Source organism: Thunnus thynnus, chromosome 10, assembly GCF_963924715.1.
Source record: "Thunnus thynnus chromosome 10, fThuThy2.1, whole genome shotgun sequence".
NCBI lineage: Eukaryota > Metazoa > Chordata > Actinopteri > Scombriformes > Scombridae > Thunnus > Thunnus thynnus.
This window is the reverse complement of record NC_089526.1, coordinates 8,152,472-8,172,125: the sequence shown is the minus strand read 5'-3', so window position 1 is coordinate 8,172,125 and position 19,654 is coordinate 8,152,472. Positions and strand designations below refer to the sequence as shown.

At 38.3% G+C, this 19,654-nt stretch overlaps 1 protein-coding gene across 1 annotated transcript in view; it reads right to left on the bottom strand.

Annotated features, from left to right (window-relative positions):
• The window catches only part of sv2a (synaptic vesicle glycoprotein 2A), a 59,272-nt gene that overhangs the window by 13,739 nt on the left and 25,879 nt on the right, over nt 1-19,654 (bottom strand). Inside the window, exons 3-10 of the mRNA XM_067600715.1 lie at nt 12,626-12,806; nt 10,283-10,434; nt 8,461-8,594; nt 6,451-6,540; nt 5,201-5,308; nt 4,378-4,466; nt 2,110-2,274; nt 1,532-1,665 (exon numbers count right to left, since the gene is read on the bottom strand). Of these exons, the coding sequence (XP_067456816.1) occupies nt 1,532-1,665; nt 2,110-2,274; nt 4,378-4,466; nt 5,201-5,308; nt 6,451-6,540; nt 8,461-8,594; nt 10,283-10,434; nt 12,626-12,806 (1,053 nt within the window). The remainder of the gene's footprint in view (nt 1-1,531; nt 1,666-2,109; nt 2,275-4,377; nt 4,467-5,200; nt 5,309-6,450; nt 6,541-8,460; nt 8,595-10,282; nt 10,435-12,625; nt 12,807-19,654) is intronic.

Sequence of the window (19,654 nt, the reverse complement as noted above, 5' to 3'; positions counted from 1 at the left end):
GCATTTGGTGTGGTGCCAGTCACTCAGTGGAGGGGAAAAAAGAAAGTAATTGAGCCATTTTGACAAACAGTTGGAACAAATTTTGCTGCTGTTTTACATGTAAGTAAAAGGAAAGAAATGTTGGAGAACACACTGTGCACTAAAGCTGAACATTATATGATACAAAAAGATCACCAAGGATATTGTATTGGATTCTAATAGATTTTAAAGGACTGGCAATAATATGTTTACTGGAAGGTGTAATAGATGGAAATTCAATAGACACCACTGAACTCACATATTTTCTTAATAAAATTGCATTTGTGGACAGCAAACACAGAGGAGTGAAAATGTGCCAACAGCTGCTTATAAAAGGAAGTTATTTATAAAGAGATCTGTGAAAGCTCTATTAATAGCATAGAGAGAAAAAGGACAGAGAGAAAGAAAGATGGGATCACCTGAGGCACCTAAACACAGCAACACATTACAACACATTTTATTTTTTACAATAGATTTTATTCACTATTTTTTAGGTATTACTAAAATTTCAAGTGATGCCAAGTCTGGAAAAGTGTTTATCTTAAGAGCAAAATACATAAACTCAGTCTTTTCTGATGATCCTCTGCGGACAGCATTCCCTTACTTCATGACCTCTCCCTGCAGGAGTCAAAATGTCCTTGAGCAAGGCACTGAACCCCAAGTTGCTCCCGATAGCCAGGACTGCATGGCAGCTCCACCACCGTTGGTGTGAGAGTGTTTGTGTGAGTGTGTGTGTGAGTGTGTGTGTGAATGGGTGAATGAGAGGCAAAATTGCTTTGTCCAATTAGGTAGAAAAGCGCTATAGAGGTGCAATCTACTTGCCATAAAAATAAACATTTCCCAGTTCCAACTCATGTGTGTTATCCCCTTGTTTGTCCCTCGTTGAGCTGTGTTGTAACAATGTTAGTTGTAATTTGTTACCTAATGGTGTTCACTGGTTCCTACCTTTCTATTTAACACTACTTAAAGATCCACTCCAGACATGTTTTAAGATGTACATGAAATACTCTACTTGGAATAATTATTTGTGCCTGATGTGTTTTTTTCCACCAAAAAAAGTACAATTATCTTGTTAAAATCCTTAAAATTACATCTCCTCCTTCTCCCTGATTAAAAATTCCAGAATCTATAAATATACAAATATATTTAATTTCAGAAGTTAAACTGCTGGACACAAGATATCTCCTACTTCACTGTAAAGTCCATTCTCAGTTTTCTCAGTCCACATCACACTTGTGTAAATTGAATATTGGACCAGGATTGGCTTCCAAACCAGATGTGATGTCACAAATCATGTTCGTAGGCCCACCCCTTGAAACCGGATTTTCAATGAGCACAAAGAAACTTCCCACTTTCAGCAGATGAAAGTGAAAACAGCCTTCCAGTGTCAAACTCTGCACATACATCATTCTACACAGAGAAGCTCAAAAATTCAACTGTAGGAACAAGAAGAAAAACCCTTTTTTTGACTGGAGGGGGACTTTAACTGTGTTTGCGCTTGTGAGTTTCCTACCTGTGTTGTAGAAGAGGGTGGCGATGAAGGTGCAGTTCTTGAAGAAGGTGTTGCTGGAGGTGATGTCCTCGAAGTAACACTCCTCAAACAACGAGTCCTCAAACACCATAGACCTCATTTTCAGGTTCATAAACCTGGAAGCAATTAGACAAGAAGGATGAGGGAATTAAGGAATGGAGGCAAATAGGCAATGAATAGAAAAGGAAAATGCAAAGAGATAGAGAGACATGCCTTTCCTGCCTGTTAGGATGTTTATTAACATATTGTTGTTTGAATTTTAACAACTCAAATCAAATGCAGAGTTCAGGTAAAAGACAAAAGGTCAAATGATTCATCAAAGATAAACTTTGTAAACATGAACGTGTCTACTGTCTTTTCTAATTAAAGAAATATTCAGAGCAAAATATTTGCTTTTCATCTGGTTTGTTGTCGCCCACCTCAAATTATTAACACTTAAAAAAATAAATTGATCCAACAAGTGTTGAGGATATGGAAAATATTAAAAACTGTTGACATATTCTTGGAACAAAAGGAAAATGATCAAACAAATTTAAGATGAGCAAATACAGCTAACTCACTTGTCGTTGAAGTACTCTCCCTGGCGGTGGACTTGGTTTTCCAAGGTGAAGTTAAAGGTGACATGTTCTACTTTCTCCTTGACGAAAACCTTAGTGCGTGAGGAGTACTCCTGTTTCTGCAGGTACTTGATCATGTCGGGGAACCACACTGTCAGGCCGTAGTAGCTGGAGGAGGAAGAGGAGGAGGAGGAGGAAGAGAGAAAAAGACAAATCTAACAGTTTACTCAGAAAAGATGAATGAAGTGGCACATGAGCAGTGTTGCTGTGTACATGAATATTCCAAATACATATATACTGTATTTGCAGCATCTTCTGTCTGTCCACTATGGTGCAAATCTTATATAAGCCTTACAATGTGAAATGTGAAATGTTATAACACGGTAACTTATATTGTTACAACATGAGACTCACGTTTGAATGAGGAAACGGTGTGCGGAGAGCAGATAAATTGAAGAATATGGCTCATTTACATGAATTGTTTTAAGTTCTACTTCATACTTGGGTGACACATAGCAAGATTCTGCTGTTACTGAGCACAGTGGATGATATTATGATAAGTATGCGTACACTAAGAAGGATTTTAAAATGCATGGTGCATGCTGTACAGAAGGACGAATGAATCCGACCCTCTGGAGATAGCTTCATTTCTCATTGATCAGCTGGAAGGGCATTATTATTCAGCTGACAGTGGAGGAGCCACCAGAGTCCACAAGCACTAACACACACGCAAAAGAGCCAATGGTTGCTGTCTTCTGATTTCTTTTAAGAAATGCTTAACCAGGGGGTGCACAAAAACAAACCTCTCTCCATAGCCTTCATGACAGGATGAAATGGCCGCAGCATGTTTAGATGGAACTACACTTCTATCTAACACACACCACACACCAGCACTGAACAGCAGACCATTTTGTGCGTAAGTAGATGGAGAAAGTGCAGGATCAAGCCGTCCTGTAGTTTCATTGCATAAGTCCGAGTGCCAGTTCAAAACCGGAGTACACCACATGGACTCCACCTCCGCCTGAGACCAACTTATGTCGTTATAACGTGAAACATGTCATGTTATAACATATAAGTTTCATGTATAACATCAAACGTATCACATTGTAATGTATATTAGTATATTGTTATAACAAGAAAAGTTTCTTGTTATAACATGATAAGTTTGTATGTTGTAATGATGTGAAAATATTTTGTTATAACGTGATACTGATCCATTTATCTTTTTCTGGTGTGGCAGCTATTCGCTGTCATACGATACAACTCTCATACGCTAACTATGATAACTTAACTTAAGGCTACATCAAGCAGACGGTTAGCTTAGATTAGCACAAAGACTGGAAACGGGGAAACAGCTAGCCTGCCTTTTGTCTAATGTCAATAAAATCTGCTCTAGCCCTTACTAATGAACACATTATATCACATTTGATTAATCTGTACAAAAACCAAAGTGTAAAAGCGACATTTTATCATTTTACAGGGTGTTAAGTGCTGCACCATTTCTTGGCTCAGAATGCCTGCTTGGCAACCAGCTGACGCTCCACTAAGTTATTGCTTGCAGCCAATAATTAGTAGTAATAGTAGAAGAAACGAAGACATATTGTGTCAATTAGTGAACTTTAGAGACGCTGCTAGGCAGATTTTGTACCCGCTGGGCAGAGCCAGACTTGCTGTTTCCAGCTGTTTCCAGTCTTTGCGCTTAGTTAAGCTAACTAGCTGCTGGTGGTAGCTTCATCAAGTACTTCTACTTTTCATATGTTAAGTGTTTTGCTGATAATACTTAAGTACTTTTACTTATGTAAGATTTAACTTGTATATCTAAAATGTGGTATTACTACTTTTAGTTAAGGAAAGGATGTGAATTTTATAAAGCTTTTATCTCCATCTTTTGTGCTTCTGCTTTTCTGTTGTTTATGTCTGTGAAGATTCTCAGTCATCCAAGTCATGGTTATCTACTGGACGTGGCTTACTACAACCAAGTCCAGTTGCCCTTAATTCAACACTCCTTAGATTTCTGTTGTTTACTTATTTTATTCTGAGCCTTGTCATTTGGGCAGGAGATTATGTAGAACATATGAGCATTTCCTCTGCATTCAGATCACCCACTGCTAGCTGACTGTTGCAGTATGCTGCTGTGATTATCACTAGCAAGCTCTTTTTGGTTGCAGCAAATAAATTGCTTTCACTGACTGATTGCCTGAGTAAGTGGAATTGTGTAAGTATGACAGAGAAAAACCTGCAGTAGTGCACTGTTCTTCAACCTTATCTTACCTGAAGGACATTGAGAACCATACAGCCATCATCATGTAGGTGGTGCGGCGGTACTCGGGAGAGAAAACAGCCTGGAAATTAGTCCACACCTGAAGGAACACACATACACACAAAGACAAAGGGGAAACACGGACGGAAAATAATAAATATGTATTGTAGAATCAGAAATAAAGCAAACAAACACTGGCCTTTTTTCCATCGGCTGCAAGGAATAAACATCATGTCCCAGAATCCCTTTCCAGGCATGGGGTAAACAAACTAAGACAGCTGCAGAAGCACACAAACTGAGGGACAAATCTCTTGTCTTGTACCTGAATACACAGACAAAGAGCTGAGCAGAATGTTGCAAAATTTAATCTGAGCTCTGACTGGCGTTTGTGTTTTCCTTAAAAACAAATACATCTTTTGGTTGCCTGCTGTTATACAGTATATTGCATATTATTTAATATTGGTTATAATAAAACACAGATTTCCCTCATTATGATATCAATTTGTGATGGTGTACACAATATTTTGAGGGTAGTTACACCCCAGTGCTATAACGTCACAAAATGCTTGTTTATTTTTGGCGAGCTCTTAATTATATTCCCATTTATTAAGCTGAAGAGCACAGTTTTTATCAACTGAAACAAATGAGTTGGGTGTAATTCTGAAAAAATAACAATTTTACACAAGCATGCAGCTTTGCTATCAACCACAGATTGCTTATTAGTCCTGATCTGCCCTCAGTGTGCTGCCTTGTTCCTCTGTTTCATTTGAACAGCTACTCTTGGAGTCAGAATAAGAATTAGTGGAATAAAAAACAAACTGCAAGGTTTGTCACCTGATGGAAAAGTGAAGTGAGCTTCTGCCTCCATTTCTGATGCCAGGCAGCGTTGTCTCCCATGTTCACCAGTTCATCCATCTGCTTCACTGTTTTGATGGTCGTCACCTGGAAACAACAGCACAATCATTCAATATTTAGATTTAATTGCTGTGTTTAATGATTGTAAATTGTGTTTTTTCTTGAAAGTGCTTTGCAGAATGTTTATTAGAAAGGTTTTCTTAATATTTATTTATATAAAGCAAGGGTTTTTTATGTTTATGTGATATCAGGCATATAAAACACAAATGCTGACACTTTATTTTACAGGTCCCTTAATTTTATACTAATTTCCTTGAAATTTTCCATGTAATTTGCAGGTATTTAAGAGTTAATTTTTAGGACATTTTACAGAGAGGTTGGTGCAATTTGGTACAAATGATAGAAAACAACAACAAAAATAACAACTATGTATGAACCCAAATTTGATGAATCAGCACTTACCAGCTAAACTTAACACTTTTTCTGTTTTTACTTAAAATTTGTACCAAATTGCACCATCCTTTATGTCAAATGTCATGAAAAGCAATCATTAAATACTGATTGCTCAGTATTTAATATTGCTCAAAAAAGTTCCGGGAAATTAGTATAAAATTAAAGGACCTAAAAAGTTACCACACAAATGTATTGACTGAGTTGTTTTCATTCATTGCTTAATATGCAAACCGTTTTTTTGTAATATTACTTATTCTAAGTAGAATTAATATTCCTTCCATATCATTAAAAATTGATTCATGAATCACCACACTACTTTTTTTTTTTTTTTTTTACAACAGATAGGAAACAAGCTCTCCCGTAAAGGCACACAACTCCTGAGACAATAAACAGGCTTCATCTCATTAACAATGATATGATGAGAAGCACCTGATCTGCCTCTAATGTCTAACCATTAACTCTATGATATATTCAACATGGCCAGTAATGCTAATTAATTTCACTCATTAATGTAGTAAGAAGAGGTTATAAAATAATTTTATGTCAGCGTATTTAAGTATTAATATCAACTCTGTTGCTTGAAGCATTAAGAGATTATAGTAGTTTCAAGAAAATCTGTTTTAACTTCTTAATATGCAAATTTATGCAGCACAGAGCTCAAAATCTGCTGCTCTGTGATAAGCCTGCAGACGCACACGCACACACACACCCGCTGTGATGATGGTATTTCCTACATAGTGTTGAGACATAAACAGGCATTCTTGAGTGAGACTTACAGAAAAGACCCTCTCTGGGTAACCCTTGGCCCTCATGTTGGTGTCATGGACCTGCTTCAGAATCATCCACGCCTCATCATGTTTCCCATTCTGGAGAAGAAAAACAGTGTCATTACGTTTCCCAATTACATATTAGTCAGCACTCACTATGTTATAGAAATATGATGTAAAAACACAGCACGGAGGCTGAAAGGATACCAGCATGTGATGAAGTCTAAAGTCATGTTCAGTATTTTAATGTCTCTCTGTGGTTTGCTGTAGTTTCTGAGGCCTCTGTTTTCCTGGTTAACATGTTTGGGGTAAGACTGAGTGATGTTTTGATTCAATTTGATGTGAGAAAGTGCACTGACTGGTGACTTCCGCCTTCCCCTTGTTGGGATTTAAGACAAGTGCGACTGGATGTGACAATACGACAAAACACTTTGACACACATTTGGATAAATTAACTCCTAAAATGTTAATCTGTTGAAATTCTGCCAATTTGATTTTTTTTTCATTTTGTCAAGCTGAAGTTGAAGGCTAATCAAGATGCGAAAACCTCAGACTCTGTTTTTTTTTCCAGCAATTTCCTTCCTTACATGTATATAGTTTCACTGGAGCATACAATATGTGGTGTAAGTGCTCGAGGCTTAAGGCCATGTCAGCCAGAGTAGTTGAGGAAGCAGAGACTGTTACTCATTCACTTCTTCTGCACAGATCTGCCAGATTTGTTTAATATTTTCGCGTAATTTTTATTTTATGAACGATATCTCACTCTGCCATATTTGTATTCTTATGGATATAGTTAGAATGACAATTAAAAAGGGAGAGTAAGGAAGGGGGATTAAAGTCTTACTTTAAATAACTTTCGTTGTCAGAGTGCCAGCATTATATACAATGTGTGTATACATATTGATATATACACGTATATGTCTGTACTTGTATGTCTATGTTTGTGTTTGTAATTGTTATTATTATTGTTATTTTCTTCCATCTATATTATTTTTCTAATCTTATGTAACCATGAGCAAATGTAATATTCTCATGTCTAACCACTTTACTCTCTGAAGAGAAAAAAACAACCAGTAACACTTTGGTCACAAAAAGAGAGACAACTGAATTGAACTTGAACTAGATATTCAACCCAATTAAAACTCCGCTTCATTCATTCAAAGTCCAAAGATGAAATTAAAAACATGATGCAGCAATCTGCATGGAAATGTTCAAAAATGTGCAAAATCCTCTCATATAATCAATTTGCAATTTCTATATGTCTATTTCCAGTGTTCTCTGTAACTCTGCAAACATTTCATTTACTTAAACAATTCACCGATGCTTCCTGATGTCAGTGAGGACCAAAGGGAGTGTCTGTGACAACAGGGGTCTTGAAACATCAAGAAGTTAAACCATAAAAGTGAAAAACAGCTGGAACAAGTGAGGAAATGATTACAGAAGTAAGAGTTTACGTTTGTATATACCAGCAATTATGGTTAAATGTGGATATGTAGAAAGCAAACAGAGATACTGCGTAAAAAAGAAACATTTGTTCACTTGATGTGGATTGTTAACTGATTACACATTGTATTTGGACAACAAATCACCTGCACAGACTGCAACTGATTCCTTCATGTATTGAACATTTTGAAAACATTTAAAAATTTTAATCATTTAAAAAACATTGAGCAGTGTTTTATCCCTCTACCTTTTCTTGTCTAGTTTTAGTGTGAAAGTATTCAAAATGCATTGTAAAAGAAAAAAAAATAACTTCAGCAATTCTTTATGTATTTTACCTTGCAAATGGAGCTATTTAGCCTGCCCCAGGATATATTTATATGCACATATTTATTTATTTATTCAAAATATTCTGGAAAAGTGTGTAAGCAGCACTTTGTCTGCAGCAAAGCATCTTCCACTTTGCAAGTGCACTGATGCTTTCCGTTTTCATGGCTATTTATGCATTCAAAAAGTCAAAAATGTATTAAAATAATATTTCCACAAGGTCTGAGTGTGGTGAGGGCTGACGAGGCTGACCTCCAGGTAGAAGCGGGGGCTCTCAGGCATGGTGGTGAGGGCAGAGATGGCTGCCACAGAGGGGAAGGCACACACCAACACAAAGACACGCCAGCTGTGGAACTGGTAGGCCGAGCCCATCTGGAAACTCCAGCCTAAATGAGGAGAGTGAGGGGAGGTGTCAGAGCAGACAGAAGCTAAGGGGCAGCTGCAAGATTTAAATTCTGTGTTCAAGAAGCTTCCTCTATTGATACTGTAATGCTCTGGTTGCATCCATGTCCTTCAAGTGCAGTGATTAAAAACTGCAATGCGGTAATTTGTCATGCATGTTCTCTTTTTAACACTGTTTTACTGTTGTTTGCAATGTGACTCATTTTCTTTTCACTTGTGTAAAGATGAATATCAATAAGGTTGAAATGAATTCAATTGAACTCGATGCATGTTAAAATTCTAGGTAAGTGCTTCACACAAAAAGAAAGTTAATGAAACAGAGAAAGAACTTGCACTCCACTGATAATATATTGAACTCTTTAACCTCAGTTGGTCTTTGTCAAAGCATACTACACTGAAAATAACATCAAAGTATAGCCAACATTTAGTTTTTCTGACTCAGACTTGTCATGATCTCAGTCATTACTAGATTTGACAAAAAATTGAGAATATAAAAACTGGGGAGACACATTATATTTACTATTTTTGCATGGTAACACTTTATTTTACATGAGATGTGACTGGAAGAAAAACCGTTTTTTGTCAAATTACTATTTCCAAGATCAAGAATGTAATTTTAACATGTCTTCATGAGTTTTGAATACATTTATAAACAGAATCTGCCCGTAAATTATATGTAAATGTGTATAATGTATACACACTTAATAAATGCTTTATAACACACTGTAAGGATTTGGACATGTGTAGTTATACATAAAACATCAAATATGAGGACAGCCATGTTACACTGTGCTTTCAATCTTTCATGAGCTACTCAGATACAGATGCTTCATCAGAGTTAAAGGAGTTAGGAAGTTAGAATTGTTGACAAATACATACACACTTAAAATGTGTCTAAATCTGTTTTAAACTATCTTATTGAGTGTTATAAACAATTGATTATGTCTTTTTATACTTCTTATAAATGCTAAACAGGGCAGGTTAATGTTAATTGTTAGCAGATCTATAAAAAACTAAGGGGTTTTTGACTATAACCCCAGACCAGATGGCTGTGATGAAGATGTGGTCACAGAGATCCTAAACTTGAAACTATAGTAAGTGTACATGCTTTAAAACACAGACTCTCAGTAGATGGAGGTTGTGTTGCAGAATCAGGCATGAACAAAAGCTCATTACACAGATATTCTTATCTTTGTTCAGGTGCCTTTTGAAGACAATGAGGCCTGCAGAGACTTCCCCCCCCCCCCCTTCTTCTCTTTCCTCCCTAAAACTACACTCTTGTATAGCTGTGAAAACCTTCAGACTGGTATTGCCAGATATTCCTCTAGCAAAGCAAGAGCTGCTGTTGTTATGCAGATGTTGTTATGCCTTACCTTATTAAGGAAGCTGCTAGAGACTGGAGGAAACAGGATGAAATTAAGCTAATACCTGTTTTGCCAGACATTTAAACCTCCTGTAAATCCCTGGACCCTGGTTTAAAACCACTAATCCAGTTCTCTTTGTTGCATAGTGATGCATCAAATGGCAACAACCACAGATTCTTCATATTTTGTAGTGAAAAATAAAATTGATGTCAGGCTGTTCTTCTAACTGACTGATGGACTGGTGTACATATTGACAAAGATAATGATTTCCTGACTGAGTAATCTAACTGCTTGTTTGTTTTTCTCACCATAGTGTGGGATGATGGCCCAGGCCATGGCGGAGGCGTAGATACCACCGATCATCCAGAACATGCAGAGCCAGCTCAGATGCTCTCCTCGTTTCTCCTGGGCCAGGAACTCAGAGTAATAGGAAAACACAATGGGGATGGAGCCGCCAATACTGCGGAAAGAGGAAGGCAGCGATGAAAAAGGAAAGAGAATTAAAAGGAGAGCATGAGGAGGGTTGGTGGGTGAGATAAAAGAGAGGAGCAGGAGCAGATGAAAGGCAGAAAGCAAGGAAAAAAGACAACGGTAATTTAAAATGGTGGCAAAAATGGAAAGAAAACAAATTAGGAAATGTTGTGAAGAAAGAGAGTAAATTAAGAGAAGGAGTTTTGTAAAAATGCAGCAGAAGAGAGTGTCAGATATGAGAAACAGGTTTTTGCAGCCTTGCAGTTAATTAAGAAGGAAATTTAAGCTCGAAAAGTCACCAATAATGGCCCAGCCGATTGCAATCGATAGCACCATCTTTATGGCCTCTGTGCATGGTCCATCAAAACAATTTATAATCTGATACTGATACTGTTGCTGGGAACACATTAAGAATCAGAGCTCTGCAGTTACACAGCAGTAGTGACTGCTTAAGCAATGACACTACTTTGGAAAAGTTTAAAGTTCACCACCCTGCAAATGGCAGCAATATCCATAATAAATAGGCCACCACGCACATTTCACCAGAATGGCTTAGAAACTGCTTCACAGCCTGCAGATTTTTTTTTTTATTGCAGAAGACAGTAAGAGAGGCAGAGAGGAAAGAATAATCAACGCTTTTTTTTCCTGATTGCTGCATTTTCTGAAATCTGAGCTGCAGTTTTTGCAGTTTTCTAATTTCTCAGTTACATACAGTATGTAAATTTAGAAAAAAAAATAACTGCCAGATTTCTCTGTCATTGTTCTTTGTACATTAAAGCCACTATCTGAAGAATTTAAATATTTCTGCCTTTGATGCCCCCAGTAGCGTTATCAACCAGATTAAGAGTCTACAGCCAAGCTAGCAGCTCTGTGAAGCTGCACGTACAGTAGGCACAGTGGTGCTTTGAGCTAAATGCTAACATGACAATGCTAAAATGCCAATATAAAGCAGGTATAATGTTCAACATATTAGTTTAGCCAATTTTAGCATAGTAACATTTGTTAATTAGCACTAAACACAATGTACAGCTGAGGCTGATGGGAATGTTATTAGTTTTGCAGGTGTTTCTACTGAACAAATTATATTTCTGATTTGATGACTATGAAAAGTCACCACAGTTATAGTTCATCGAGAGAGGGAAATGAATGTCTGTAGCAAATTTAATGGCAATCCATCCAATAGTCAAGATATTTCTTTCAAAACCAAAACTGTCATGGTGGCATTGATGGAAAAGTCAGGGAATCACCAAAGTAACTAGTATTCATTGTCTAGTATTCATACATTTCATTGCAATTCAATGTAACTGCCATCTGTCTAATATTTGTTGAGATTTTCATCTGGACTGACATTAACATCGCTAGGGCTGCTGTCATGGCTAAAACAACTGCACACAGACTGCACCAGTTGACATTTTTTCTACAAACAAAAATGTATGCATGAGAATAATTTAATAATTGAGAAGAATTATTTTGTAATATATATAAAAACATAAAATTTTGCATAGCTGATGAAGCCAAAACAACATGATCTCATATTAAAATATTGGATTAAAGTTGGATAAGCTAATATTTAACTGCTGTATCTGAAACAACTAAAATCTGGTGACCATCATGTTTCGATGTCAGACCCTGACAATCAGAGTGAGGACTACCATTTCACTGACATTTTGACATTGCCATCAGCATTCAACAACACAGGCTGAAATCCACTGACAATAGCCTGGAGGGACCATAATGCAAGGAGGCCACAAATAATTAATTTCAAACTAGTTGGCTCGCTACAGTAGTTACATTTATACTGCATGCCTTTACATCCAACTTTAATCAAAAACAGTTCATTCAGGCTTATTCTGTGAAGGCTGTTGATTTAAGTGTATGACATTACTAGCATTGCCGGTAGAAAAAAGCTGTTTGAAAAAATATAGGAACACCAAAAAGCACATTCAAACACTTTGCAAAATAGCTCCTGAAATGCATTAAACATCAAAGACATCCAAGTACTGTATCTGAGGGGGATATTTTTCCTTTAACAGTAATACAAGCACTGTGTTTTTATCTGTCCCCTGATATGTGGCATTGCTCTGTTTGTCAAGTGAACTAATCTATCACGGTGGTTGTGACTGTCTCATTTCCAGGCCTGGCTCGCTCGGCCTGCCTGCGTGACTCATCTGTCTCCTTACCCCACACCAGAGAGCAGGCGGCAGAAGAGGAAAGAGCTGTAGCCTTGGACGAAGGACGAGAAGAAGGCAAACACGCTGTTGATGGAGAGGGAGATGAGGAGGGTCTGCCGCCGGCCAATCCGGTCGGCCAGGCCGCCCCACACGAACGCCCCGACCATCATACCCAGGTACACGATCAGACCTGAAGAGAGGAGGGAGAAAGAGGGAAGAATTAATGGAGAAAGACGAGAGAATAATGGCAGGATAATGTGATGGGAAGAGATAATGAAGATGGGAAGAGAGCAAGAGGGCATGATAATGAGTTATTATTCATCAGTAAACTCGTTGATATTACTTCCAGCCCTCACTTCCAATCTCATTAGATTTACAATGCCCAGTAAATCCGCTAATTGCTCGGTTATTGAACTACTGAAATATTTTGCATAGAGCACAAACCAGAGAGAGAGAGAGAGAGAAATACAGCAAAATCATCTGAACTGTATACCACCACAGCAGAGGAGTGGTAGGGTCCAACTTTCATATTAATAATAACAATAATAATAATAACTATACATTAAAATAACTATATAATATCTATGTATTTGTATAGCACTTTACAAGGTGCTTCACATAAGATACCAGAACTATAAAATAATATATACTGAGGTATATATACTGAGGAGCTAATGAGCAGATGGGGGGCAGGTGTGCAGGGATCAGGTGATGGGGGAGTGGCAGGAAGGACTAAGGACATGCTGGTCACAAGAGGAATTAGACAGTACTGGGATAACATGCAAATGGAATGGAATCAGGCAGGCATGAATTATAGGGGATATATATATATATATATATGTAGGATAAACCTGTGACAGTATAGCCTGAATAAGCAGTGGCTTCTCTACCGTGTCAAAAAATCACCACCACGTAGCAGACAGGCCGCTAACAGAAACAAACAGCACCTTTGTCGACCCAGTCTTGTGATTTGAGGCGCTAACATGACTCACATCCCGTGCGCTATCCTAGCCAGCCTCTCTCTCTGTTTCTGAAGCGTTCTCTCTCCCTCTGCGGTACTGATGATGCTCCCACACACACACACGCACCAGTTGCTCGTTTTGAAATCGCTGCCTTATTGACATCCTGTCAACAATCTTTCTCACTCCCTGAGCCTGCAGTGACACGAGTTATTGGTGAGATCACTCTGAATGAATAAGGAGGAAAGAGCACGTGTTCAGTGCCCACTCGTGACATCTTTGTCTGTTGGTACGACTTTGTCAGTTTCCTGGATCTAAGATAGGAATTTAACATCATATTATATATTATTTTTATGAACAGGCAAATTGAACTCAGTGTGTCCAGCATGAAGATGTGTATCTCCACTGAACCCAACAGCTTTGTCAAATACTCCATCCTGATTGGACGCTACTTGACTACAGATGTCAAGTCAATTTTGCTGATTTTAGATCTATTTTACTGACAACATCTTGTGCCAATGAGACATCACTACCTCATTACCACAGACGAACGCATGGCTAATCAATTGGCAAAACAATCTCAACTCAAGGTCCACTTGTTCCGTAGCTTTCAACTCAATCTCAATTGAGTTGCAATTGTTCTGTCAACTGATGACATGTCCTGTCAAGTGCTAAAAAATAATGGAAAGTTTGAACATCTACAGTTTCCATGACAACTGAGTAAACTCCTTCTGCTGATGAAGATGGTTGAACACATTCGACACAGTGGAAAGATACGGAATAAGTGAATAAGGAGACCAGCGGTTGAGATTGTTTTGTCAACTTCTGTTTCCAAGATCAAGAATGAACTGTCAAACAGAACTTTTAGTTTAATCTGTAAGCGTTTATTGTTTGACTGATGGTTAGAAGCTGATTGTTATTTGATGTTATTGTAGGTTTACTACTAAGAAGGCAAATTTTGGGGCAGGTGAATGTGCTTTACTTTATAAAAAGTGAGACAATGTACTCCAATCTGCCGTATTCTGCATGCCTCTGTTTAATTTGTTGTGATGACCAGCTTGCTGTACATTATTTACCTGAAAGCGGCAACAATTGTGATGTTGTGTTTCCACACAGTGGTAATCGCAGCACAAGAGCTGAAGCCCACACAGGCTTAAACAGAGCCGTTGGATCAGCTCAGATAATCCATCACACAGTCTTAACAAGCTAACTGCTGGGATGATGAAGTTGGACGCCGGATAGTGTGAGCTACAATTAAAATGCTGAGGGAGAAAAAGCAAAGGCCAAAGATGGATGTTCTTGACTGATAAGAGTATGAAGAGGGGTGTCCTTTTCTTTTAGATGAAAGACCTTTTAAGGCATTTGTAAAAGTGTGTGTGTGACTCATTCCCTCTTTCCGTCCTCTGTCTGTCTGTCTGTCTGTGTAAACACTGCAGTGCTGAATTAGGGAAGAAGGTGACTTTCACTCCCTTTTTTGATTGATTGTAGGAGATTCTTTGTGTGCATGTGTTGGTTTCCATGATGCGTGTGTGTGTGTGTGTGTTCCTTAGCTGTGTTTTCCCACATCTTCTATGTGTGTTTTTTGTCAATATTCATGAGTGAGTATGAGTTCATGAGTGAGTCCTCCTATTTTCCTGTATGTGCACTTTGTGTGTGTGTCTGTGCGTGCGTGAGTGTGTGTGTGTGTGAGAATGTGTGTGTGCGCACCCTGACAGGGCAGAAAGACAGCTGTGAGACACTTCTCCTGACGATACATTTTGAGGTGGCAACAACGAGCCAGTGAGGATGACTGGGCTCAATAGCCTTCGCCGCAATGCAGCAACAGCGAGGACAGACAGATAGACAGATAGACAATCACAGTTTCCAGGTTGACCATAAGTATCACTACTTAAGCTGCAGGCTGGGAATCTGACTGCTGTACTGACCTGTCAACCTTTCAGTATCACTATCTCTCCCTCTCTGTCTCACCTTCAGCTGGCTCAGGCCCGTCGATCTGTGTGACGAGCTACAATGCATTAGCAGCTGCATTTGGCTCAAAGATAAACTGTGTGCCAATTCATCTCTATTTATCTGAGGGGCAAAATAATTGATTATGAGTCTAAGTACAAAGCCTGAGTGAAAGCCAAATCTTGCAGCCATCAATATTCAAAGGTATAGCAGTTTGTGACTTTGCAATCTGGCCACTAAATAACAGCAATTAGGATAATTACACAGAGATTAAGTGATGAATGCCTGAGTTTACCCTTTTTTAATTGCAACAGTTTGACTGAAACTCAAGAGGTTTTGGGGGTTTTTTTAAGTAAAGACACAAGTGTACACATTTGCACTGAAAAGTATATTTTTCACAGATGTCGTTAACAGGCACATAATGGACCCTCTTGAGTACATAATTGTACTTAATGATTCACCATAAAGGTACAAAACAGTGTCTGATCTGTGACCTCTGTGGAACAAATCTACACCGATTCAGTCTGAACAAAAGGTAGAATTACTTAAATACTGTATTTTCATATAAACAACGGATCACATGACTACTCGTATGTGAAAGATGACACCCGAATTATCACCCAGTTCTGAACTTCCCCTCAGTTCTACAGAGCTTTACAGTATCTTTCAGCTCATTGTTTCACAGCTCGGTTTACTTTCACCACCATCATCAGTGTAATTTTCGGCCGCAGCAGGCAGCTGTTTTCTGAGAAAAAGGTCTGGTGAGGGATCCTTGTACTGTTTTCTTTTTTCATCTGACGACACCTTCTTGACACCAAATGTGGGAGTTATCAAAAAGAAGGGCTGCAATGGCAATTTTACTGCAAACTAAGTTGGGGAGAAAAGGGGGGACATGCCCAAACAAAAGTAGCACAATGATTTGTCTGATGTGAAATGCCTTTTAGTGTACATTTTTGTACATTGGTAAGTATTATAGGTATTGTATATCAAAATAGACTTACAAAAAGAGTACTGTAAAAGTAATGAAAGACCAAAGGCTCATTTTAATATACAAATGTGAAGTGAGATCATTACATTTTCTCTGTGACTCTCTGTGTGCTTTTGGACAGACATGTTCTTTTGTTATTGTTGAGAGGCTCCACTGGCCTTCTCCATCCTGTTTCATGCCCAAGAAGATATATATGTTCTGGGTCCTGGAGTAAAAAGGACATGTTAAGGGGTTAAATGCAACATATGGCTTGGGGCTCTTCCCTTTCTGTGCCTTTGGGAGATGTGGCTCTTATCTAACATACATGCGCATGTAAATGTATACCTCGTGGTTCTTTGCCATTGGCTGTAATCCATAAGTTTGTATGATTTGACCAATCACAGATCATTTCTTTGTTCCTTCTGCAACTATAAAAGATTATGTTTGCTTTTTGTTCGCTGAGACGAACTGATGCAAATCTTTGTCTCCTTATTGTACAATAATATTTTTAATCTTCAACCCAATGTTTTGTGTATTATTTCATATGTGTCTTCAGCGTTTTCAGACAATTTCCACGACAGTACCTACACTAGTATAGGGTGCAGCCACAAGCTTTTGTAATCCAAAAATCTGCTGCTTCCGTCTGAGTGTACCTGGCATTTGCATTTGTCTGTTTTCAGTGTAATGAAAATAGCAACAAAGGACTTCAAAGGCCATAACAAGGTTTGAGTGTGACACATATTCTGCCAACAGTGAGCCTGCTCTCATCAGCTTTTTTTGTATGTTAAATCATCAGCAGTAGTAAGCTGCCAAAAATTTCTTCATGTTATATTTCTTTGGCAATTTCACACAGATTTTCTTCCTGCTGGAGCTTGGTTACAATGTTGTTTCTATTGCAATGCTTTTCTGGCTTTTGATATGAGATGTTTTCATAAGGCTGTAAGGCTTTTAATTGCCCTTCACTATCAATTTTAGTTTCATATTTATTCACTGTGACTTCCAATTAATTAAAATGCCTAACAGTAAGGTGTAGGGAATATGCAATATCACAGAACAGCTAGAATTTTTTTCCACTATTATGACGTACTGTAAAAGGTTTTTTTTTTTCCAGATAGAGCTGAGACAAAATGAATGGTACAGAGAAAGAAAGATGAGAAAGAGTGAAAGGACAAGAGAGAGGAGAAGCACAAGGACCCAGACAGCTGAGCACCTCTGCACTTTGGAGAGGAAGTGGGGGGAAGGGAGGATGGAGAAAGAGGAAGAGAACGAGCAAAAAAAAAAAAAAAGGAAAAAAAAAAAGAGAAAGGGGGGGGGACGGGGGACGGTGGCAAGTCTGCGCTGTGACAGAGCTCCCAAAGGCTTCAGGGTAGTGTATGTGTGTGTGTGGTTGAACATGTAAAGATGTGTGCGCCACTGCAGGCTTGTGTGTACGTGTGCATGGGTGAGGGATGGGGCAGGGCAAGGGGCCACTATTAATAGCCGGTTTTCCCCTTCCTGCTAGAGCGCACAGGGCTTTTTGAATGAGCCGGGGGCTGAGGCTCTCCAGCACTGGAGGAAAATGCAGGCTCTCATCAGTTGACTTAGCCAGTCAGCCATCACACTCCTTACTGCTTACCACTGAGAGCTGAAAAAAACAAATGATGTACGCGCTCTACAGCAACGATCTAAACATGTGACAATGAGTGCTGCAATGATGCAGCAGCTGATAAACACACCTCCAAAGGGTGGAAATAACATATATACAGCATAGCTCTATTTGGCACAAGGACAGAAACATCATCACGCTTGATCCACCTTCAGTGTTGGAACATTTTTAAAGACTCCATGTTGTTTGTGCTTCTAATTTTAAAGTAAAAAATATTACTATTTCTTCGTAGTTCTTGTTTATGTGGTATTTTAATGCATCTATTATAAGGGTGCTTATTGGTAGCATGGAGTGTAGATCTAGGAATGTATTTTAGTGACAAGCTTTTATTAATGTGTTACAGTCTATAAGAGTATCAGCTTATGCCCAAAAAAAGAAAATTAATGAAAAGGAAAATGTGCAGTTGATTATTTTTTTAGATTTTCCTCAAAAAAATCCAAATTATGGCAGCATTATTTTAAAAGTCCTGTTCAAACACGCAGGAAATTAAAAAAAATGTAATAATAATAAGGCCTTTTAAGTCACAGCTCTATGTTTGACATTTCTATCAAAACACTAAATTAAACCATCTGTCGCCTGATAGCTTGTATATTTATTCTAGATGTTAGCTGAATACTGTTATGCAAGCTTAATTCCTTTCTGACGCACTCATTTCCATCTAAAATAATGTGTACTAAATTTTTGTTGCTAAAAATAGTCCATTATATCTATCAGGCTGCAATATCCAACCTGGTTTTCCTACAGTTTCCTCTGCCAGCATCTCCCACAAGAGGCAATAAATCAAACAGACACTGACATCCATTCTGTCTCTCCTTGTCCTTGATCTCAGTTCTTGAGTCCATGTTCATCAAAAGTCCAAAGAGACATTATGATACAGCCTCAGGAAAAAAAAAAAACAGTGCAATAGATCTCTCAAAAAAAAACAGGCTAATGGGGGTGTAGCCACAATGATTAGAGGAGGCCATACAAGTGGTAAAGGTTACAGCTTCAAACTTCTAAAGGGTATATCTTAGAGAGGTATGGCTGAAAATATCAAGATAACTTTTATGCAGTGGGAGGCATAAATACCAGATATTTTTTCCCTTCATCTGTAAAATTGTCCCAGCAGGAAGAGTGCACTAAAGGCAACTGGCTCAACAGTGTGAAATCTACTTGACATTAAAAGTACTTGTGCTTATCCAGCACTTGTCCAGTGCTTCCAGTGTGGCAGAGCTGCTGTACGTAACAAACCCCAGTTTCTTCTTACCATTATGACAAACCAACTACGCTGCAGATTCAAGCTCTGCAGCTTCACAACAAGGGCAAATCAATGACAACCACTCTGTGCTTCTCTGCTACCCTGTGAAAGTGTTTCCTCTGGCTCAACATGCAAAAACACTGCATCAGGAACATCAATGCTGTCATTTGAAAGCCTTATTCTTTCATAATTTTAAATATTTGTGTTGCTGGAAACATGAATACGTGATTCATGATATGCACTTACAACACGTCTGACAATGTCAAAAATGCAAAGGGTTCAT